The sequence below is a fragment of the Mytilus californianus genome, unplaced genomic scaffold (assembly GCF_021869535.1).
Source record: "Mytilus californianus isolate M0D057914Y unplaced genomic scaffold, xbMytCali1.0.p SCAF_4, whole genome shotgun sequence".
Classification (NCBI taxonomy): Eukaryota; Metazoa; Mollusca; class Bivalvia; order Mytilida; family Mytilidae; genus Mytilus; species Mytilus californianus.
In genome coordinates, this window is record NW_026262690.1 from 48742868 (window position 1) to 48764744 (window position 21877).

The window sequence follows — 21877 nt, forward strand, 5'->3', positions numbered from 1 at the left end:
TATAAAGTAAACTATGACATTATGCTGATGATCAGGGTGGGAATCTCCACAGGTATCATCAGTTGTAATCGAATCAAATAGACGGTTATCAACCAATAATAAATTTTGGTTATTATATGGGTGCATATGTTAGCCAAAATTTGTTCCTGTGAAAAAAGTTCCAGTGGAACTAATATCACAGGAAATATGTTCTGGGAGAACTTTTTTCACAGATAATTTCTATATAATTTGTTCCATCTCTATAAAATAAGTTCCACACTTTACCTGGTGAAATAAGTTCTGGGTTTGTGAAATTTGTTCCTTACCTAGTGAAATAAGTTCCAGGTTTGTGAGATTTGTTCCTTACCTGGTGAAATAAGTTCTGGGTTTGTGAGATTTGTTCCCCACCTGGTAAAATAAGTTCCTTGTCTGTGAAATATGTTCCACTGGTTAAACAAGTTATCTTATATACTGAGCATTTGTCATCAGTGAGTTTCAATTTATCATTCAAGTACATTATAAAAACATGTATTATATTGATAATGTAATAAAATAAAAGTGTAAACATCAAATTTGGATCCTGTGGAGTATGTAGTATGTTTAATAACATACTACATAAAAATACCAAAATGACACTTATGAGCCAGAAAAGAGTAGAATAAGAAAAATCATTCCGAAAAAAGTATAGTTAAAGATGAACATGTGTACTAATTTGAAAAGGCCAAAGTGACTGATCAATTATTTTAAAACACATAAAGAGACAAAAGACATACTCTTTTGAAACTGTGCCATGACGTAAGTACATGTATGACAGTTAACAGGAAACAAGGAGGAATACCATATAAAACATAAATACAAATTATGATACATTACCATCGCTTTTGATTCTTATCGACATCATATAGTTACAGTCATGCCTTCAATTGCAAATGTACCCCATGCCAGCACAGTACAGCATCCAGCTTGCATTATAATTTAAGTGTAACAAGAAAATATTTCACTGCAATATGTTGCAAAGGTACTTATTTTCTGTGAAATAGGTTTGAGAGGAACTTATATTCATTGATTTCTATGAAATATGTTCGTTAAAAACTAATATCACAGGAACTTTTTTCACTTTTTTAAAACTTTTAACATTGGAACAAAATTCATGGAGCTGTGATTTTTGTTCTGGAACTTATTTCACATTTTGTCAAAAAATTAGTTCCGGAACAAATTTTACAGTGCTGGAACTTATTTTCTGTGATATAAATTCCGGTGGAACATATTTCCCATGAAAGTTGTTCCGGCGGAACAAATGTCACGCCGGAACAAATTTTTTGTTACACATACAGATTAAAATTAAAGATAAATTTTATCTTTTTATTGTCAAATCATATATTAATTGTACATAACGGTGGCGGTACTATATATATATTCAACTCCATTGGAGGTGTGCCTACATTGGCAGAATTTATCTCGATACAGATACAGATACAGATGGTGTGGCACTTTATCAAACGCTTTTGCAAAATCTAGTAGGATGATATCTACCTGGCTGTTACTTTTTAATTTTGATGCAAATATAGCTTCAAAAGTGTCTCATTTATACATCTATGCTTTACTAAATCAGCCATATGCGACAGCGGTATTTCATCGTTGAGAGGTCTTTAGTGTAATCCTGTAAAACAGGAAGTTCAAATTTGGCGGGAAAGTAACACATGTCCATCTGCTGTGTATACATTTGAACACACGATTTACGAGCTATGCGACTGCTGTAGTATGAAGGGTTTTGGTTGAATAATCAACATATACTCACCATATCACGATAACATCATATTGGTCGGTCAATATTTTATCAATATCATTGTTTTTTTGGTAAGCGGACAGAAAGTCACAGGACAAAAAGTCTACGAACAGAATGTCACAAATCTGTGATAGGACAAAAAGTCTACGGACAGAAAGTCACAAACAATTTGTTTATAATTGTTAATTAAATAAGAAAAGTTCTTGAAATAATTTCATTTTTAATACCAGCCATTTTTAAAAGGGGGTTCCCACCCAGGAGAAAAGGCCAAATCCAAATATATGTCCCCATAATCAAATGCATTCATCGTAAAAAAAAAAGGGGGGATTATAACCCCCCAGAACCGGATCCCCCACTGCATATATTCATTTTACAATTTAGGAAATTGTTTATAAGTCTTAATAAAGTACAAGATTGGGTCCAATATAATACATTGTACCTGCCAACTTTTGCAAATCCCCAAGCCAAGGGAGTTATTGTGTTTAACAACATTTTTAAGGTTCATCATCCATCATGTCCATGCAGTCACTATTTGAAAAAAATTGTGCGACCGGAAAGGTTTAAAGACCTGGCAGCACCTAGATATATATATATGTTTAAAAATTAAACTGATAAAAGATGGGCCAAAAAAATATTTGTGTTTATAGTACCCTGACTGACCATTGTACCTTGCAAACTCGTTGCATGTCAACTAGTACCAATGTTAACTCGTACCATGGTAAAGTTGTACCAATGCAAAAATTATGCCATTAAAAAAGTGTTTTAATTTTATAATTAACTAATAAACCACCCAACACAAAAAGAAGTGCTATGTGATGGTTGAGAGCATTTAACTATTTATTTTGTGTATGTTATATGTTGATGAAATTGTGGAGGTGAAGAGTAAATATGCTGTGTTTTGGTCGGAAATATTGATAGTAAATATTTGATGTTTTGTGGATTTTATATATATTTATGCAATTGTGGACAATAAAACATCTAAGTAAATGTTAATCTTTGTTTCGTTATCATGCCTTCTAGTCAAGATACAACTAACCACAACACAGCAAAATATCCGAACAAACTTGCTCTTTGCTTTTGTTGTCAAAATATAGAACAATCAGCTACAAGTTGGTCTCATGGTCTGAGAACACAGGTTTTTAAAGCAATTGCTTTCATGCTATCGCATATAGCCATCTTTGTCATGTTTGTGACCCAGAATGATTATGTGATCAAGATCGATCAAGCCAAAGTTTTTGAGCAGATAAAACTGATTCCTCGTCTGTCATTCAAAAAATCCTCTGTATGTTTTCTAATGGAATACATTAATTGAAACAGTTGAAAAACAACTGTGGGTTTGTGAAGTTTCAACATATGTTCATGTAGATGTATTTTTGTATTTAAGAGGACAACCGTTTGACTTATCAAAGAACATAGAAGGCAGTGTGAGAAAGTGCATTTTTTATACCTGCGATTTCCTTCTGGAGATGTTTCATCAAAATATTGAACATGTCAGTTGTTGATTTAATATTGAAAATTTGACTGAATTGTACCTATACGGTCTAATATTATTTAATTTTTTTTGAAAGAGGACAAGTTGCTCTTGTTCATTCTTAAAATCTTCATTCATTCATAAAATTATTGTAAAATCACTATGGACGTTATAGTAATGTAAAAATCAAGATCACGAGACAATGTCATAATGACCCTACAAAATCTATGACCATCGTCTTTTCATTTGATGGTTTGAAAATAGATCTCTCTAGCAGTGACCGTGTACCAGTTTGATCGTTTTCTTAGATCGGTCCGCCCACGCTTTCCCGACTGACACCATTTACTTACTTATGGGGGTTTTTAACGACCTTGACTGGCTATAAAGCCCTCGCACGGTCAGCCCTGGCTTGCACCTTTTTCGTCATTTAAATAATTTATTTTTACCTTAAGATAATTGATATAATTTTGAGTGACAAATATAAAAAACCTAATATGAATAAAAGGTAATAATGAGCAAAAATTTGATTGATAGAATAAGTAATAAAAAAATAAATTGGTGAATAAAAATAAAATAGAGCTTTAATAGAATATAAAAATGAAATCTTTTATAGAAACCAAAGAAAATAAAAAGTAAATAGATAGAAAAATGGAGCCACCAAAAGTAGGAACAGGAGGAAAGCTAGGCTAAGCAAAGGCAGTGAACCACAGCAAGGTTGTCCTGGTACCCCAGCAGCCAAGTAAAGAGCGGATAAATTTGATATGCCAAATTGTGTATGTGAATTTAGTTGCCAAATATTTTGTATAAACCGAAATAGGCCAAAATATGTGTATGTGAATTTTGCAAAAATAATTAGTAGAAGGTTTTGTATGTACAAAAAAGATAAGTACATAAAAGAAAAGAAAATAAATAAAAAACCAAAGGGTGTATGCATAATTTTGACTGCTTTGTGCTAGCCTACTAATATTGAGGTACTGACACCATGTACTCTTTTAATCCTTTTAATACGCCCTGCCTGATTTTGTGAATTTGTACACGAACAATATATATCATGGCAGATGAATTTTCATCTGGAAGAAGGTTTCTCACACAGCCTCAGAAGAAAAGCCAGGCTGATTTACAAAATTCAAAGATACAGTACTTCCATAATACGTTTTAAGCTCATCTGGCCCAAAGGGCCAAGTGAGCTTTTCTCATCACTTGGCGTCCGTCGTCCGTAAACTTTTACAAAAATCTTCTCCTCTGAAACTACTGGGCCAAATTTGACCAAACTTGGCCACAATCATTATTAGGGTATCTAGATTAAAAAAATGTGTCCTGCCATCCCGCCAACCAAGATGGCCACCATGGCTAAAAATAGAACATAGGGTAAAAATGTAGATTTTGGCTTATAACTCTAAAACCAAAGCATTTACAGCAATCTGACGTGGGGTAAAATTGTTAATCAGGTCAAGATCTATCTGCCCTAAAATTTCAGACAAATCTGACAACCTGTTGTTGGGTTGCTGCCTCTGAATTGGTAATTTTAAGGAAATTTTGCAGTTTTTGGTTATTATCTTGAATATTATTATAGATAGAGATAAACTGTAAACAGCAATAATGTTCAGCAAAGTAAGATCTACAAATAAGTTGTCATGACCAAAATTGTCAGTCGACCTCTTTAGGAGTTATTGCCCTTTATAGTCAATTTTTAACAAATTTTTGTAAATTTTTGTAATCTTTTACAAAAATCTTCTTCTCTGAAACTACTGAGACAAATTTAACCATACTTGGCCATAATCATTATTAGGGTATCTAGTTTAAAAAAATTGTCCGATGACCCCGCCTTCCAACCATCATGGCCGACTTGTTTAAAAATAGAACATAGGGGTAAAATGCAGTTTTTGGTTTATAGCTCTGAAACTAAAGCATTTAGAGCAAATCTGACAAGTGGCAAAAATGTTCATCAGATTTAGATTTATCTGCCCTGAAATTTTCAGACGAATCCGACAACCTGTTGTTAGGTTGCTGCCCCTGAGTTAGTAATTTTACAGAAATTTTAGTTTTTTGTTATTATCTTAGATATCATTATAATATGTAATATCTAATACTATTAATTATGATTTTAACCTTATATTACATGATTTCCAAAGCATCAGTAAATACAGGTGAGCGACACAGGCTCTTGAGAGCCTCTAGTTCTTATTTCTATTACAATGCCCAACAGGGAAAAAGACGTTTTGAAAGAAGAATTAAAAAAAGAAAAGAAACAAACAGGAGTTTGAATGACTTCTTTTGTACTGCATCAGTATTTTAAAGATATTTGATTTACAATCCTATGCAGAAAATCGTCAAGCATATTGACAATGACTTCATGAAACTTTTTACTGTAAATTAATTTCTTTATTTTAAAATCTGTTGCATTATTTTTTTATCTTTTTTTTACACGATAATGTCATTAGCATGATTAGTAATGAAAGAGAAAGCGTTAGCAAGTTCATAGATAAATTTCAGAAGCCCGTCCCATCTTCAAATCTTTAATCAGTATGTATGAATGCATGATTCTTATTGTAAAAACCTATAGTTCGGTAGAACACTCGTGCCAGGAAAGTTGAAATCATCAACTCAATGGTTAAATTTAAACCAATTATGATATACTTAAAAATTAAAATAGAAGCAATAGAGATAATGAAGCCAGGTGCATGGATTGTCCTGTTAATAATTGTTCAGTAATAAACACTCTGCAAGGGGATAATCTGACTTTTTTTCGGGAGTTATACATTTCCACAAATATATTTGCCTCCCCCAGAAGCCAGGTAAACAGGTCGTCATCCTGGGAAATGTTAAACATTGTAAAAATGACTTTATGCTAATAAGTCTTTTATTATTATAAAGTTAAAACATCATTACTTCTCACTAGATAAGACTCCTCTCAGGTTTAATTATACCCCACGCAACGAGTTGCGGAGGGTATAATGTTTTTGACCCGTCCGTCCGTCCATCTGTCCTTCCGTCAGTCCGTCAGTCCTGTTTCTTGTCATCGCAACTCCTCTCAAACCACACAACAGAATTTTACGAAACCTTTTTAGATAATAAGGACATACTATGTAGTTGTGCATATCGACAGGAAATTGCGATTCAATTTTTTTTCTAGGAGTTGCGCCCTTTTGAACTTATTTACTTTAATGTACTACTGCAACAGTTTGTCATCGCAACTCCTCTGATACCACACAACAGAATTTCATGAAACCTTTTTAGATAATAAGGACATACTATGTAGATGTGCATATCGACAGGAAATTGTGGTTCAATTTTTTTTCTAGGAGTTACGCCCCTTTGAACTTATTTGCTTCAATGTACTATGCAACAGTTTGTCATCGCAACTCCTCTGATACCACAGAACAGAATTTCATGAAACTTTTTTAGATAATAAGGACATACTATGTAGATGTGCATATCGACAGGAAATTACGGTTCTTTTTTCTAGGAGTTACGCCCCTTTGAACTTATTTGCTTCAATGTACTATGCAACAGTTTGTCATCGCAACTCCTCTGATACCACACAACAGAATTTCATGAAACCTTTTTAGATAATAAGGACATACTATGTAGATGTGCATATCGACAGGAAATTACGGTTCAATTTTTTTTCTAGGAGTTACGCCCCTTTGAACTTATTTGCTTCAATGTACTTCTGCAACAGTTTGTCATCGCAACTCCTCTGAAACCACACAACATAATTTCATGAAACTTTGTAGATAATAAGGACATACTATGTAGATGTGCATATTGACAGGAAATTATGATTCAATTTTTTTTTCTTATACAATTTTTGTTTCTTACACATATTTTATTTCTCCAATGACATGTGAGGACGTGGGGTATGTGAGCGCGCTCACTAAGGTTCTTTAATTCTTTTACATGTGGAATAAAATAAAAGTTACAAACACATTAACTAGGCAGCAATTGCTTTAACAGCCTTTAAGGCTTTGATTTAAAGTGCATTTCTTTTAGACAATTAATGCGAATTTAAAAAATCACACTTCAGTGACCTGCTCTATCCCAATAGGATTTTTACAGTGTAGTGTAGTGTACTACTTTTGGGACAAATTATATAAAAATTATAGAAAAGTCTATTAGCTCTAACTCAAAATATGGACAATTTTACATAATCTATAATTCAGTTTGACAGCTTTTCATGCCCCAAATTTGTTTTGGCATCCCCCTAATTATTTTATGGATAAAATATTAAGAAATAAATTTGGAAGGTGTATGAAATAAATTTGCAAGTTATATACTCTATAAAAGTAGACAATGAAAAACAAAGGACAATAACTGTGTCCTCAGAATTTATGACTTTCAAACAATTTTACTTATAAAAAATTGTGAGTTATTCAGTTAAATTCAAATATATGTTTAACATTTGACACCACATGGGACATTTGAATAAATTAATGGTACAAGTTTGCAGCGGTTCTAGTTTGCTTTTAGTTGTACAAGTGGACATTGGTATGAGTTTGCAATGGTATGAGTTAATTATAATTCACTGACAGGTACTGGCTGACATGTCTGATGGCCTGAAAACTGGTTAGAAACCGTAAAACTAAAAGATGTAACCAGAAAACTCTAATTTAAACATGTTAAATGGTTTGATACATAATATTTACAATAACGACCCAAATTTTGAGATATGTTACTTTTACTCAATTGAAGTTCAATTTAACCTCAGGAAAAACGATAATTCAATAAATAATGTCAGCCATATTGTTATACAATGCAAGTAGTATAACACCATATAAATTCTCCAAATATAAAGTTTTCTAATAACATCAATTAGTTTTAGGGTTTTTACCAAGTTTTCAGAAGTTTTTCAGGCAATCAATGTGCCCCTGACTGACCCTTATATTTTTTCACTGAAAGTTGAACAAAATATATTTTTGTTCAATGTCTATAATGGGGAAAATTATCAACAAGTTGTTTTAAATAAGGTAAAAACATATCATACGGACCAAAAACAATATAGACAAATGGCAACTAACAGTAAATAAAGATAAATGCAATACTGGATCTGAATCAAGAACAGGATAAGGCAAAAAAACAAAAAATAAAAAAAAGATGTGTTTACTGTAGTTTTCTGAAAAAATATAGGGTTGGTTGGTCAGTAAAACTTGAAATTTTTTTTATTTGATTGGCAACCCCCAATATAGCCTTATCCAGTTCCGGAATAAGATCTGGTATTGCATTTTCCTATATTACCGGTTAGGTGGCCATTTTGTCAGTCAGATATGTTATCTTCCTTTGTCCATGATTATAGTTGAATCAACTACAATCAATGCTTTATGCAATGCAATGTTTAATTTTGACTTCCACTGATAAAACACAGATCAAGTTGAATTTGGGTAGCATCACTTCAACCGTTCTTCAGTTATGTCCCTTTATAACTATATGATATGCAAGCAGGGGCATCATCTGTGTCCACATGTGGACACTATCCACATTTATTTAGATTTTTTTTCTTCAAGAAATTTAGAACCAAACAATCTATTTAAAAAAAACATACCCCCACAAAAGATGATATGTTGTTGCCTTTCAATATAATTGGTAGCATCCAACCATGTAATGGATCTAATTGAAACTACATATGCCTTATCTCAACTTAAATATAATTGCTTCTCTTTTAGAACAATGGATTTTACGAAGAATTGCAGATTGATGGGGAATCAGTACATGTATAAGCATGCCACCAACTTAACCAAGACATTAAACAAGCAAAGAGAGGAGCAACCTGATCTCTGTGATGTTACTATCATAATTGAAGGAAAGGTTTGGACAAAAAATAATGCAAACAGTATATTGAATGATGGTGTTCAATTGCTTTTCATCTGATTTTATTCTAGCAGAGACAAAATAGGTTGTTCCCGTTTTGATACCTTGAAACTATTCATAAGAACATCCTCCTGCAAGTTATTCCTCAGAGCTATTTTGTCTTGACATCTGACTTATAATGCTTCTACAATATTTTTTTATATTCTTGCAACTATTTCAATTGCATTTGACAGAGGTAATCTTGTGCTCCTGGTACAGCTGTTGATTAATATTACACAAAAGGAAGAAAAAACCATAACAACAAACCATACCAGCCGCCAACATCATAACTCCTCCAAAGAGAAAGATGCACAAACAACACTGAGCAAATATGGCTGTTTTTTACTTAAAATTTTTCTAAATATTTCATTCTTTTATCCTTGGAAAATATTCGGATAAATTTGATGTCCCCTATTTATATGGACACATGAGTATGTTTGATTAATTGAAATGCCTACTGTGTATTATATTTGGATACAAATACATTTTCAGGAACTGAAAGCCCACTGGTGTGTGTTAATGACCTGTCCTTATTTTGAGTCAATGTACAACAGTGGTTTAGCAGAGAAAACATCAGGTATGTTCGTATTTCTCTGTTCTAATTGTTGTGAGGGCCTTGCTGATAAGTGCGTATTGTCCTATCTGTCAGTCTATCTGTTTGTCTTAACATATCAGTTGGCTGGCAAATTAAAGAAAAAAAACGTTATGTCAAATGGTAATAAATCTTAATCGCTACATACCTGTCATTTTGTTGAGCCTGTTACATTTTGTTGTGAAAGCAATACATAACATTCCTACATTTTAGAGATAAGAATTTATTAATTTGTCACTGTAGAGTAACAAGACTTAACTGTCAGGCAATTTTTCACATACTGTGAAAGTCATTTTATTCGTGGGTATCAATTTTCGTGGTTTGAGCAAAAGTTGCATGTTCGTGGGTTCTTAAATTCGTGGATTTTAGGTTTTTTTAAAGATAAAAAAAATTGGGTGAATGTGAAGCCATCTGAAACGAAAACTCGTGAAAATAATCATATGTTGTTATACAATAATTTCTGGGACATTTCAAAATAAGGTGTTCATTTTCACCTACTTGTTTGTCTTTCATTACTGACAACATTCATTAAACTTTTTAATAAGATAAATTGCTTTAAAGTAAACATTTTAATTGTTGCACACCTGTAGTCAGAAGTGATGACACTTATTAACCCGAGATTGTTTGATCAACAGATTAATGGTCACCAAAGGTGTTAATTGGGCCATTAACATGTCACTTAAAGAAAACAGTAACATGAAAAAGAGACAAATGTACTTTGAATTGTAGAACCAATTCTTATGAAATAACAAATAGCAAACAAACCCTTAATGAAATTATTTTTCGTATGAGAATTATGAGGATATAAAATTAACACTTCATCATCGCATATCATCACTGGAAGTCTGACTTTTATCAATCAAAACTATTTCATGAGAATTAAAATGTTACTATTTCGTGAGAATTAAAATATTAAAAGTCGTACAGTTTAGGTTTTTTAAAGATTAAATGGACAGAATCCTGTCTAAAGTTGCATCTTTAGTTCATAGTGCGTTTGCTGATATTCGATGTAGTTAAACCTATGGAAATGGGGATCTTTCCATGTCCTGATTTGGACAACAGTTCTTATATTTCGTTGGACACTTAAAGCCATCCACGAAAACCATGAAAATTGGTACCCCACGAATAAAAGTACTTTCACAGTATCACACCCTTACTAAGTATGCTAAGATTGATTAACTCAAAACTTTATGCTGTTATTGGTAATGGGCTTTATTAAAGGAAACTAACTCCCTGTTGATTTTTAAATTTTTCTGATTTGTCATTCTGGTTTTAGAGTACTTTTACTTTAATTGTCAGATTAGTTATTTTTTTCACATGTTGTACACTAACTTGAGCATGTTTGGACAAATTTAACCAAACTTGGCCACAATCATCATTGGGGTATCTAGTTTAAAAAAATGTGTCCGATGACCTCGCCTGCCAACCAAGATTGCCGACATGGCTAAAAATAGAACATGGGGTAAAATGCAAGTTTTGTCTATTATCATGAAAACAGTTATAAATAGAGAAAATCTGAATTGAGCAATAATGTTCGGAACGTTGAGCTCTACCAATTGTTCATATATGTCAAAACTGTCAGACAACTTCTAATAGGAGTCATTTCCCTTAAATGACAATTTTTACTTTTTTTTTAAAATTTTTGCCTATTATCTTGAAAACTATAATAGATAGAGAGAAACTTTAAATTGCAAAAATGATCATTAAAACAAGTTCCACAAATATTTCTGCATGGTCGAAATCGTAAGTCGACTCCATATTAGAGTTATTGCCCTTTGATGACAATTTTTGTCGAGCCTGCGACTTTTGTTGCAGAAAGCTCGACATAGGGATAGTGATACGGCGGCAGCGTTAGCTTACTTCTTAAAAGCTTTATATTTTAGAAGGTGGAAGATCTGGATGCTTCATACTTTGTATATGGATGCCTCATGTTACGAAGTTTCCATCAGTCACATGTATGTCCAATGTCCTTGACCTCATTTTCACTTGAAAAAAAAGTTAAGATTTTTTGTAATGTTAAATTCTCTCTTATTATAAGTAATAGGATAACTATATTTGGTATGTGCGTACCTTGCAAGGTCCTCATGCCTGTCAGACAGTTTTCACTTGACCTCGACCTCATTTCATGGATCAGTGAACAAGGTTAAGTTTTGGTGGTCAAGTACATATTTTAGATACTATAAGCAATAGGTCGAGTATATTCGTTGTATGGAAGGACTGTAAGGTGTACATGTCCAACTGGCAGGTGTCATCTGACCTTGACCTCATTTTCATGGTTCAGTGGTTATAGTTAAGTTTTTGTGTTTTGGTCTGTTTTTCTTATACTGTATGCAATAGGTCTACTATATTTGGTGTATGGAATGATTGTAAGGTGTACATGTCTAGCTGGCAGGTGTCATCTGACCTTGACCTCATTTTCATGGTTCAGTGGTCAAAGTTAAGTTTTTGAGTTTTGGTCTTTTTTTCTAATACTTTATACAATAGTTCAACTATATTTGGTGTATGGAAATATTTTATGATCTATATGTCAGTCATGCAGGTTTTATTTGACCTTGACCTCATTTTCACAGTTCATTGCTCAGTGTTAAGTTTTTGTGTTTTGGTCTGTTTTTCTTAAACTATAAGCAATAGGTCAACTATATTTGTTGTATGGAAGAATTGTTAGCTGTACATGCCTGCCTAGCATGGTTCATCTGACCTTGACCTCATTTTCATGGTTCATTGGTCAATGTTTAGTTTACTTGGTTAATGTTAAGTTTATGTGATATATATTTAGGACTATCAACATAATATCAATGATTAGTAAAGAAGGCAAGACATTTCAGCGTGTGCACTCTTGTTACAAATTTTAGGCATTTTTGTCTTGTATCTTAAAAATTATAATAGATAGATAGAAACTTAAATAAGCAAAATTGATCAGAAAGACAAGATCTACAATTAAGACAATATATGTCCACACCCCTGAATGGTAAACAAGGTACCTTGCTACCAACTATATTTGGAAAAGACCTATATGATCTTTGTTTTGGAGACTCATTATAATCCCCTGATTATTATTTTATCTTGTTTTCTCCTAATTCTGTCTTCAAAAGAGATATGAGTATTTACTTGTTTTACAGGAAAAGTCACCATCCATATAGGAAAGACATATGCAGTAGAAAATGTTTTGCAATATTTATACCTTGGAAATATAGAGATGTCAATGTCTAATTTGGAAGATATTCTGGAAGTTGCTGATTATTTGCAGTGTTTTGACCTTAAAAATTTATGCAATGAATTCCTTAACTCTCAACCATTGGACACAAAATCTTGTGTCAAGATCTGTCTAATTTCATCTCTGTATGATTTAGCTATTCATGATGAAGCATTGAGATATATGAAAGGTCATTTGAAACAAGTTTTTCAAGGTGAAGACATTCTAACCTTAACACATGAATCTGTTTTATCATTGGTGAGTGATGAAACATTGAGCTACGTTTCACAAGATTCCTTTCTCCAGTTTTTACTACGTTGGCTGAAGTTTGATATAAATAACAGACGAAAAGATGCAGCTCAGTTGTTCTTAGCTTTAAAATTTGAAAATGTATCAAATGAAAGTTTAAATGATGTTTTGACAGACAATGAATTAGATGGACTTCTTCCAACTAATGATATCAATGCTATACTAGAGCATAGGAAAAATGGAGTCAATCCTCAAATACAAACCAGTGACATAGTTATATTGGGAGGTGGGGTTTTCATTGATAAAATCAATTTTGGCCAGCCTAGAGAAACTCTCATTAGATCTAATAGTAAAAAGATGTATGCTTTTAATCTTGATGAGCAGAAGTGGACAAATCTTTGGAATATGCCATTACCTTTAGAACGTCCAGCTATAAGAGTCAGTGATGACAGAAAAATACACGTAATAAACCTAGGTCCAGTTAGATCAGAATTTAGTTGCTTTAACCGTTATGATATGCATGTCTTTGAAATAGCAAGTAAAATATGGAAAACAATTAAAATAGAGAAAGACCGACATTTAATAGGATTTTATCTTCATGATTTTATTCTTTGTGGTAAAAGAATATTTCTGTTAGGAAGAGGATTTAAACAGTTTAGCACTACAGAAGAAAGCTGTAAACTGCTGGAAATCAAGGATGAGGGTTCTATAGAAACAAAGGTTTTGTTTGATTGTAATGAAAAAGATAATTTCTATTGTAGCAACTTAGATTCTGAAAGGATTGGAATAGTATGTGAATGGTTTCACAAAAAGACTTTCTCCATCAAATATTACAACTTAGATACACATGCCTTGACTGAACCTACCCGTGCAAAGTCATGCAGTTCAACTATTTCATTTACAAAGATCTTGATGTACAAAGCAGATATCATTCAGCTAGATCTTAAACGGAGAATGATGAGGAAATTTAGCCCAAATAGCAATACATGGTTTTGCTACCCTAAGATCACAACTCCACCGATCGAGTTGTCAAAAAGTGCAATGTATACCTTCTGTAATGATAACTTATATGTTTTTGGAGGTGACAAGTCTAAGAAATCGTACAAGTATATTTGTAAGCAGAAGATTTGGGTTGAGCTAGAGGACATTCCAGTGACAACCAGTCTTTACAATAGTGGTGTCTGTGTGTCCACAGTAGCCTCTGAACTCGTTGCATGTCATCCAAACTGTCCACATTGTTATTATAGTCCAAAAGATTCTGGTGTTACTTATGCAGAAAGTGAACATTCTGATGCCAGCTATCGGGACTCTGATGATGATGTTGATGATGAATATGACTGGGATAATGACTATGATGATGAAGAAGAAGAAGAATATTCCAGAAGTTCAGATTGTGTGTTGATGTGAAAATAACATATTGGTACATTTAGTTATTTGTGGATTTTTAAATGTTAACAATATAGAAGGGAAATCTGAATCAAGTTTTCAATCACATGATCACTATTAAGTATTTTAAACTATTGCTGAGCTGAAATATACAAACCTTTGATTAATTAAATGTGCATGTGAATAAAGAAATGATGGATAAACTTGCAAATCAAATTCAGATCTTTGTTACTTTGGTCCCGAGGCTTTTCAATTTGTTAAAGCTTTACAGACCATCTTCTTAACAACTACCTAACTCATTAATGATACAGATGGATATCTGTAGAACTTCCAGTAACAGTCCACAGGAAGACTTGTTCCCCTACCCTGACACATTATTCTGTTTTACTCCTAAATGCTCAGCGGCAAAACAGCAAAAACTACTTTCAAGTTCTTGGTTTGACTTTTCCAGGGAATGAAACCCTTGACCTCCAATACTTCAAACTAGACCAAAAGGGTGTTGTGCGATTCATACTAATTGAAACAAAAAAAATTTGAAAAAAAAAGAGATGTGGGGGCATACACCAAAGAGACATCATACATACATGTGTGAAAGAGATGTTTTTCTGTTAGCAGTATACATGATATAGGGAGAATAATAACTTTATTAACAATTGGCCAAAAGAGAATTGTGTTTTATTTAAATTGATCCCTAGCCAAATGTACTTCAGACTGGTGTGGCATTCGAAATTCCTAATAAGTAAATATAAAATTTATGGAAAGCCATTTACACAAAATTGAGGACTGTTGAGTGGTATAGACATATTGTTTTGTTTATTCTTTCAAATACATTTTAAGCTCACCTGGCCCACAGGGCCAAGTGAGCTTTTCTCATCACTTGGCATCCGTCATCGTTAACTTTTATAAAAATCTTCTCCTCTGAAACTACTGGGCCAAATTTAACCAAACTTGGCCACAAATATCATTAGGGTATCTAGTTTAAAAATGTGTCCGATGACCTGGACTGCCAACCAAGATAGCTGACATGGCTAAAAATAGAACATGGGGGTAAAATACAAGTTTTTTCTATTATTTTGAAAACAGTTATAAATAGAGAAAATCTTGACAGTGCAAAAATGTTCAGAATGTTGAGCTCTACCAATTGTCATACAACTTCTTATAGGAGTTATTGCCTTTAAATGACAAATTTTACCATTTTTTTCATTTTTACCCAGTATCTTGAAAACTATGATAGAGAGAAACTTTCAATTGCAAAAATGATCAGCAAGACATGTTCTACAAATAAGTCTCATAGTTGAAATCGTCAGTCGACTCCTTATTTAAGTTATTGCCCTTTGATGACGATTTTTTATTTTTTATGCGTTTTTCACTTATATCTTTAAAATTATAAAAGATAGAAACTTAAATAAGCAAAAATGATCAGCAAGACAAGATCTACAATTAAGACAATTTGGAGGAAATGGTCTGATGATTCCTTATTAGAGTTATTGCCCTTTAAAGACCACTTTTAAGTATTTTTTTGCGTTTTGCCTTATATGATAAATAATTATAATAGATAAATAGACACTTTAAATTACAAATATGATCAGCAAGGCAAGATCTACTAACAAGTCAAATTTTGCTGATATAGTTAGTAGAGTCAGGGGCCTCGGTGGCCGAATGGTCTAAGTAGTTACTACTGTAATCACTAGCCAGTCAACACTGAGGTTGTGAGTTCGAACCCTGCTCGTGCGGGTGCACTCGACTCCAATCTTAATTGACTAGGATTGTCAGTTTTCCTATCGAAGGTCGGTGGTTTACTCCGGCCACTCCGGCTTCCTCCACCAATAAAAACTGGTCGCCACGAAATAGCCCAAAAGTGGTGCTAAAAAGTGGTGTTAAAACACACACAAAAAAAATCAAAATATAGTTAGTAGACTGTCACTCTTCATATGAGTGATTGCCCTTTAACGAGGATTTTTTTACCCTCTTTTGTGTTTTCAGCAAAAACTAAAGAAGATGGAGAGAAACTAAACCGACTAAATGATCAGTAATACAAGTTCAACAAAACAGATTTTTGACATGAATTCTATTCTCGTCTACAATGTTGGAGAGTGTCCTTTGTTAAATAAGCACATAGACCAATGTGAGAAACAAAGGCTCAAAGAGCCTCTAGTGTAAAATAAATATTCTCGTACAAATATCCATCTATTTGTCTGTCCCATATTTGGTTAAGGTAGTTTCATTGAAGTTGTAGTCACATTAACTTGAAACTTTGTAGACCTGTATCTGAGGATAAGATCCATCAACCAGCATGGCTGCTGTTACTAAAAATAGAACATGGGGGAGAAACAATGATAGAAATTATACAACAAAAATGTTCAGCACAATAAGATCTACAGATAAGTCATCATGGCATAATTCATCAATTATAATAATATGTGGTATGACTCGATGATACATGAGTTATTGCCCTTGAAAGACAATTTCTACTCATTGTAAACATTACAAAATGTTCAACGCAATAAGATCAACAGTTAAATCATGGCTGAAATTGTTAATTGACCCTTAATAGTTGTTATTTTCCTGAAAAGAAATTTTGCATTTTTGTTGCAGAAAATATGAGAGATGAAGAGGAACTGTTAATGGCAAAAAAATTCAGAAAAATAAGATGTTGAAATAAGTAAACATAATTGAAGTTGTTAAATGCACTTGGATGAATTCTTGCCCATTTTTAGCTTTTGCTTAAACTATAGCAGATAAACAGAATCTAAAAACAAGAGTGCACACACTGAAATACTCCCCTGCCTTATATCTGATCTTATCATGATTTAACTTCTGTTGAAAGTCTGTCATATGAAGGTTATATTACAAGTGTCCCATGAACTTAACATTATCAATGATCCATGTACATGGTCAAGGTCAAAAGGTTCCCGCCAGAGAGATGTGTACACTTACATTCACCTATAACTTATTGCAACTGAGAAACAGACTTTTATTATGAAAACTGAACATTGACCAATGAACCATAAAAATGAGGTAAAGGTCGGATGAAACCTGCAAGATGGACAGGTACATTTACAAATTAGCAATAGAACCTCAGATTTAGACCCAAACCATAAAAACTTAACATTGTCCAATGAACCATGAAACAATGAAAAAACGTCAAGGTCAAATGAAACCTGCCAAACAGACATGACCACTTACAATCATACCATACACACCAAATACAGCTGATCTATTGCTTATAGTATCAGAGAAATAGATCAGACCACATTAACTGAACATTGACCAATGAACCATGAAAAAAAGATAAAGGTCAGAAGAAACCTACCAGTCAGACATGTACACCTTGAGAAAGGACTTGACCACAAAAACTTTAACCTTGATCACTGATCTATAAAATGAGGTTGGGGTCATGTGAACCATGTCCAACAAATGGGTAGACCTTGCAATGATCCCATGTACCAAATATGGTTATCCTATTACTCATAAGAGTATTTCACATTTCAAGCAGTTAATGCATCATGAAAATGAGGTCAAGGACAATGGATATATGATGGACGAAGGTATGAAGCATACAGGTCTTCTACTTTCTGCAATATAAAGCTTTTTGAAAACAGTTGGAGCCGTTGCAGCTGGATAGTAATCCCTGTGTCTCCCTTCTGGGACTCTTAGTCTCTGGTGAGACAAACACTGATCAGCAAATAAGATCTACAAATCAGTCAACCAACCCCTTATTGGAGTTGTTGCCCTTGACATAAGATGTTTATCAATTTTTATACGACCGCAAAATTTTTTTTCGGATTGTATAATGGTATGATGTCGTCGTCTGCGTCGTCGTCTGAAGACACATTGGTTTCCGGACAATAACTTTAGTTTAAGTAAATGAATCTTTATGAAATTTTTAAAGGTTCAATACCACAAAAGGTAGGTTGGGATAGATTTTGGGGATGATGGTCCCAACCGTTTAGGAATTAAGGGGCCCAAAACAAGCATTTTTCTAATTTCAGGATAATAACTTCGATTGCTCTGAAATTGTACCACAATGTTTAATACCACAAGTAGAAGGTTGGGATTCATTTTAAGGGTTATGGGGCCAACAGTTTAGGAATTGAGGGCCAAAAAGGGGCCAAAAACAAGCATTTTTCTAGATTCCAGACAATAACTTGTGTGTAAGTGTATGGATCTCTCTGACATTGTACCACAAGGTTCCATATAATAAAGGGAAGGCTGGGATTGAGTTTGGGGTTAATTGCCCCAAACATGTAGGAATTAGGGGCCAAAAACAAGCATTTTTCTAGTTTCCAGACAATAACTTGTGTGTAAGTGTATGGATCTCTCTGAAATTGTACTACAAGGTTCCATACTACAAAGGAAAGGCTGGGATTGAGTTTTTGGGTTATTGCTCCAAGGGGGGTTTCAAAAGGGGGGGGGGGGGGAGAATTTTTTCCCAATTTTTTTAAGGGATTCATATTTTTTTTCAAAATTTTTAAAATTTTGAATTGTTGAAAAGTTTCAAGAAGAAATCTTCAATTGCACAGTATTGCGCAATGGATTTATAAGATCTTTGACCACATTTATTTTGTGTCAGAAACCTATATTATGTCAAAAATTTGATTACAATCCAAATTCCGACAGTATCAAGCTTGAATATTGTGTCCAAATTTTCCCCAACTGTTCAGGGTTCGACCTCTGCGGTCATATCAGGCTGCGCTCAGCGAAGCATTTTATTGCATTTTTTAAAGAAACTTATAAAAATCGTAATTAGGACAAAAATGTTTAGAACAATAAGATCTAAAAATAAGTCAACATGGCTGAAATTGTCAACCGACTCATTAATACTACAAGTATTATATAGATTTACCATTATCAATGATCCATGAAAATAAGGTCAAGGTAAGATGAGCCCTGTCAGATGGACATGTATACCTTACAATTATTCCATACACCAATTATATAGACAGTATAGTATCAGAGAAACAGATGTTTTCAAGAAAACTTAACATTGACCAATGAGCCATGAAAATGGGGTCAAATTCAGATGAATCCTACCTGACAGACATGTACACCTCACAATCATTCCATACACTAGCCTTTACAGTTATCTCTTGGTGTCAAAGCCGAATATACAGTATGGGTTTTTCTCATTGTTGAAGGCTGTATGGTTGCCTATAATTGTTTACATCCACTTCATTTGAACTTTGGTGGATAGTTGTCTCATTGGCAATCATACCACATCTCCATATTTTTATATTAAGTATACTTGCAAGATAAATTTATCAAATTTTACCCCGTCAACTATTTCAAAGTATCAGGAAGTGTCTGACAGATCCAAAAAGTGCACTCACTTTTCAACTGCTCACTGTTGAGCTGCTGACCAAATTTCATCCTGTTCAGTAGTATTGGAGAAATAAATGACAATTTCGAGGTTCATTCAACATATTTAAAATTCAAAGTATTGGCAAACAGGAGGTAGGTATCTGAGAGATTCTAAAAGTGCTCACACATTACAGCTCATCATTGTCAAGCTGCTGACCAAATATGAATAACCTTTTAAGAAAAGTGTGATGAAAATATTTGTTAGATGAACAGACAAAGTGATTGCATTATAGAGTTGGGGTATAATAACAATTGAATAATAATGATATTATCTTTTTGTGCAAAACTTTTATATACCCGGTAATGTCTTTAAATAAAATATTAAGGAGGTTCAACTAAATACAAATGTTTTAATAATATATTAAGCATACAAAATTTGTTTTATTAAACACGTAACACTTGAGCAGCAGTGTGTTGCACTATTGAGGACTGAGTTTTCACATCATTCACATTTATCATCATCCTTGCGTATGAACCACCTATCTGTCCTTTAGCTACTCTTCCAGGGTTTATACAGAAACTATCATGTAATTCCTGAAAAGAAAACGAAAAACACTATTATTGGTGCTGAATACGGTAGGTATGAGGGTCGTAATTGGGGTACCTTCATGAAGAATAACGGTAAAAAAATCTTGCCAAATGACATTAACAGTAATTTTTGTTGCATGACGATAAAAAAATCAACTGATTTTGACGAATCACGTTAACTACTTTCCAATAAACTGTTATCACAGAGATATGTCTCGCCTTTTTGTAATTTTGATAATGCAAATGTTGAAATTAAAATAGCAATACTTTAACATGTAAGTTATGCAAATATTCAAAGTCAATGAACCATGACTGAAGGTACATGGCTAAACAATCTCCATGGAATGAGATGTGCCAATGCTAATACAACTGCATACCAAATACCAGACTTATTATAAGTCGTTCCCTTTAAACAAACCTAAACACAAACATTAACTTGTAAACTATGTAAAAGTTTCAAAGTCAATGAACCATGATCAGGGGTGGGGCTATATAATCTCCATGGAAACGATACTTGCAAATGCCAATAAATTTGCATACCAAATATCATTGACTTAACATTAGCAGTTCATCTTAAACTGATCTAATCACAAACTAATACATGTAAACTAAGCAAAAGTTTCAAAGTAAATAGACCATGACTGAGGGGGCGGGGCCAAATATTCTCCATGGAAATGAGATGTGCTAATGCTTATACAACTGCATACCAAATATCATTGACCTACCACTAGTGCACGGCCACCAATCCAACTAAATCATACACAAATAATATGAAAACAAGTGCGTTAATCCGACTTCCGAGTATGCAGTAGAAGTAATAAACAATCAGGAATTGCTATACATTCACAAGGTAAGTCACCTATTTATGTCATAAGCTTTATATTTAAAAAAAAACCGAGAATGTCATTCGACCCTTTATTTTGTTTTCCTTCATGTGTTATCACAACATTGTTGTACATTGAGTAGTATTTTTACTACAGCTTTTCTCCCGGTGAATAACGATACAATCTGCACGAAATTCTTACCGACATCTTATGTTATTTGTTAATAAGACACGTTATGCATGAGTACTGGTACATTTATTGATCGGTGTGATATATAAATTAATTATACGTTGCGAGATGTGTATATATGTCTTTATTATCATTTTATCGATATAAACCTAGGAGGATATGGTTTGAAGGTATCATATATGATTAAAACGTACCAAGTATGAGTTGATGGTAACGTAAGAACACACTACGAAAAATTTAGATCATAAAATTGCTCTTAGTATAATGTAGTTACACATCTCAATAATCCAGCTTTCTAATAAAAAAAACATCTTTATATGTGTAATGCTTGCTGAAAAAGCTCTCCTCTCAATTTATTTTCTTGTCTTTGCAGGTTCCAAATGGGAAAAGTTAAAGGGATTAATTTGACGTTTTTGCAAAAAATACAGATTGATTTTCTTTTCGCACTATTACAGATACAATATTGATGAATTGG

General features: G+C 33.3%; 2 protein-coding genes across 2 annotated transcripts in view; one reads left to right on the forward strand and one right to left on the reverse strand.

Moving 5' to 3' along the window:
* Positions 1-1670: 1670 nt before the first annotated feature.
* On the forward strand, positions 1671-14716 carry LOC127738174 (kelch-like protein 15). Its single transcript, XM_052249324.1, has 4 exons — positions 1671-1800; positions 8897-9038; positions 9573-9657; positions 12792-14716. Exons 2-4 carry the CDS (start codon positions 8901-8903, stop codon positions 14519-14521), a joined length of 1953 nt encoding a protein of 650 aa, XP_052105284.1. The 5' UTR covers positions 1671-1800; positions 8897-8900; the 3' UTR covers positions 14522-14716.
* Positions 14717-20196: 5480 nt separating this feature from the next.
* LOC127738175 (DNA polymerase alpha subunit B-like) overlaps positions 20197-21877 on the reverse strand; it is a 39092-nt gene continuing 37411 nt past the window's right edge. Inside the window, exon 18 of the mRNA XM_052249325.1 lies at positions 20197-20395. Coding sequence (XP_052105285.1) covers positions 20246-20395 — 150 coding nt within the window. The 3' untranslated portion in view covers positions 20197-20245. The remainder of the gene's footprint in view (positions 20396-21877) is intronic.

Coding starts and splice junctions, on each gene's coding strand:
- LOC127738174 (XM_052249324.1), top strand. CDS start 8,901: ATGGATTTTACGAAGAATTGCAGATTGATGGGGAATCAGTACATGTAT. Junction 9,039..9,572: donor CTATCATAATTGAAGGAAAG/GTTTGGACAAAA, acceptor ATACATTTTCAG/GAACTGAAAGCCCACTGGTG. Junction 9,658..12,791: donor TTTAGCAGAGAAAACATCAG/GTATGTTCGTAT, acceptor CTTGTTTTACAG/GAAAAGTCACCATCCATATA.